The sequence below is a fragment of the Haliotis asinina genome, chromosome 13, assembly GCF_037392515.1.
Source record: "Haliotis asinina isolate JCU_RB_2024 chromosome 13, JCU_Hal_asi_v2, whole genome shotgun sequence".
NCBI lineage: Eukaryota > Metazoa > Mollusca > Gastropoda > Lepetellida > Haliotidae > Haliotis > Haliotis asinina.
In genome coordinates, this window is record NC_090292.1 from 30776049 (window position 1) to 30779045 (window position 2997).

General features: G+C 40.6%; 1 protein-coding gene across 1 annotated transcript; it reads right to left on the reverse strand.

The window, feature by feature from the left end:
• Positions 1-990: 990 nt before the first annotated feature.
• Positions 991-1929, reverse strand: LOC137259502 (uncharacterized protein F54H12.2-like). Its single transcript, XM_067797141.1, has one exon. It carries the CDS (start codon positions 1927-1929, stop codon positions 991-993), a length of 939 nt encoding a protein of 312 aa, XP_067653242.1.
• Positions 1930-2997: the final 1068 nt, after the last annotated feature.

Below are 2997 nucleotides of genomic sequence, written 5' to 3' on the forward strand. Positions count from 1 at the left end.
AATTCCCAGATGATGAGATAGCGTGGTATAAAGATGTAAAAACAGAGGGTTCTTACAAATGTCTTGCATGAAGTCATCTACTACCAGTACACACTGTTTATCGGATTCCAAAGAATATGATTTTAACTCCTCTTCTGTAGGTAGTGCATCTTTAAATCGAATGTTGGAAATCGTCCTCTCAAGTTCGCTGTAGACATCCTGCCACACGGCATAGCAATACACAATCAGGCTGGGTGGTGGATTGAACATGCAGCTAGCTTGTTTTAAGAGCTGTGCAACCCAAAAGGTTTTCCCACTTGAAGATCCTCCCACAACCGATATTGTAGTAGGAGTTTGAAATGGTAACACACATTCTCCCATGATGTATTCAGATCGCTCTTTAGCACAGAACTGCAATACTAGGCTTGATACCGTGGTATTTATACACAACACAAACCTCATCTCATCTACACTAATTTTATTGATATTTTTTTCATACATAGATATAACATCAATTACAATCTAAACAAGAAGCAGAGCAGTATTTGAAATAATTACAAACATATTCAGATACAAAGGCGTCATTCCACATGAAGTTGTGTACATCAAACTGATGAAGTATATGGTTTAGACTCTGGCTTGCTTTAAATTTACATAATACATAGTACAAACAATAGAACCCACATGCATTTGAATTCACAGATTGTATCCGGTGATTACTGCGTAAGTAAGAACCAGCATAAGTCTTTAAATAGCGATCAAATGTAACATCAACAGGATCTGCTAAACTATCGAAGAATTCTGCTGTATTGTTTTTAAAGTACATAGCAACCCAGTGGCGACCACTGTTCTGACTGGACTCAGTATTCACAATAAATCCTACACCTTGTCTTTGCATGAAAGGTGCGATTATAGGAAGTGTATCTTTGGCATACACCCCCAAGACGTGAGTCTGTAAGGTTGAATCACACTGAAGGGCGCACATCAACTGTGAAGCTTTCATCTCTGTGTTTACTTGATGAAGACGTTTCGCGCTTGATCGATTTCGATGATCGAGTTTCTTTCACTGAGAATGATGCAGCTCAGCGTTTTGGTTAGTGCAGCTTTGAACTCGATTTCCAACCGCACATTTCCAGTCTTCACCAGATTGAGGTACTCAGATTCTCCACACACCTCTTCCAGTTCAAAAACAAACAGTGCATTTCCTAACAAAAATTCTCCCCTGGATATGAAATTTCCTCGATTTTCTCTCCAAAACCCCATGCCATCAAACATGTTTACGTAGCTGTTCACATCATCAGCTCGAGTTGGACGTCCAGGTACACTGACACCATTCACATAGAGACTGACAGTTTTGAGCATGCCGGATTGAAAGTTGAAAGGATTCTTGTCATATGACCCATTCAAACTCTTGCTTTCCACAAAGGCGATGATGTAACGATTAGCAATGGGGTTGGACACATTATCAATGGTATGCGTCAGTTGAGAAACAGGGATGCTGTTGACCTTGACCTCAGACTTGGTGAAAGGGTAGAGTGCATTGGAGTTATTTTGGAACAGGGTGTTGTGAGCTAGAATCAGCGCCGGGTTGACTTTGAGTTTGCATACTTGAAGATAAGCATCGAGTAGCTCAATGGTATACTCTTGGTTGGCTTTACCGCTCATCAAACAGAAAGTAGGTGATGATCTGTACAATTTCAAAGTCAAATCTACTCCATTGATTAAATGTCTTTTCATGCTAAACACATCTTCATACAAAGGTCCAGACATGGTTAGTTCATTGCTCTTCTTGATGTAGGTACCACGTGCAATCAAACCGTAATTGGTTCCAGTGACACAATCAGTTGTTTCAATGGCATCATTATCTTCACCCTCATCTTTGTAAAACAGCTGCGATGTCATTTGAGAGCTTTTCGCATCAGCTCCATAGTTTAGCAAGGTCTTCATCATGCTCTTGTAAGCATAATGATTGTTGGTCGAAGACACCAACTGGTTCTGCATATACACTGAAATTTGAGAAAACAGTGCCTGCAAAAGCAAATTGACAGGTGCCACGTGTTCGTCTGCATCCAATACCGATCCATCCGCATGGGTGACTTTGAGTTTTACGTGCAGTTTTGTTCGCTTCAAATCAATGTAATCACTACCCGAATTGGATATGTGAAATTCCAGTGGAGAAGAGTCATTAATTTGACTGAGTGGGCGTACATCTACAAAATAGTGTTGCTGGATACTGGTCTGATATGGAGGTAAGGTAAATAGGTTGAGCGAATCCGGTACCAACTCTTCAAAAGTTTTGCTATTCAATAAAGACATGATGCTCAACTGAAGATGTCGTTTTCTTTCACAGGAGTACACTTGAGCACTTTAGCTGTCTTGGAGGCGATGTTACTTGTCTGATGTATCTTCTTGGTTGTGGCAATCTGTTCACCTGCAGCTCTTTTTAAAGACCTATGACGCTTTTCTTTAGCATCCGCTCTCTCCACAACACTTTGTTGTTCTGAAGTCATCTGCAGTTCGATTTTAGGTTCTTCCGGTTGAGAAACAGATCGGTGAGATGGAATAACTTTAGGGGGAGCTTTTCCATTCACAACACGAGAAGTACTTGTCATGTGTTTCTTGAAGTAATTCTGCCATTTGCTATAATCTGGGATATACAGAGGGAGGGAATCCATGTTCAGTCAGCAAAGGGATAACGTCTCAAGTGAAGTGTTGCATAAGTCTGCTCTTTCAAGAATGACAGTGGTGTTCCACTGCTCGCTTTTATACAGAGTTCAATGTCAGGTGACTCTTTGACCATCACATGGATATTGTATTCATTAGCAAAGGAAAAGTTGGGTCCATTCCTCAGATCAATGCGTCTTAACAGTGGTAACTGGGTATTACCCACCAGTGAACTATCGCACAGGTTACACAGTATATCTACATAAGGATCGTTCACATGAGTGAGGTCTATCTTTCCAAAGTTTAACTCGGATAAAGACACGACCCAAAATCCATCAAACAGCAGTCTTTGAT

Coding starts and splice junctions, on each gene's coding strand:
- LOC137259502 (XM_067797141.1), bottom strand. CDS start 1,929: ATGATGAAGACCTTGCTAAACTATGGAGCTGATGCGAAAAGCTCTCAA.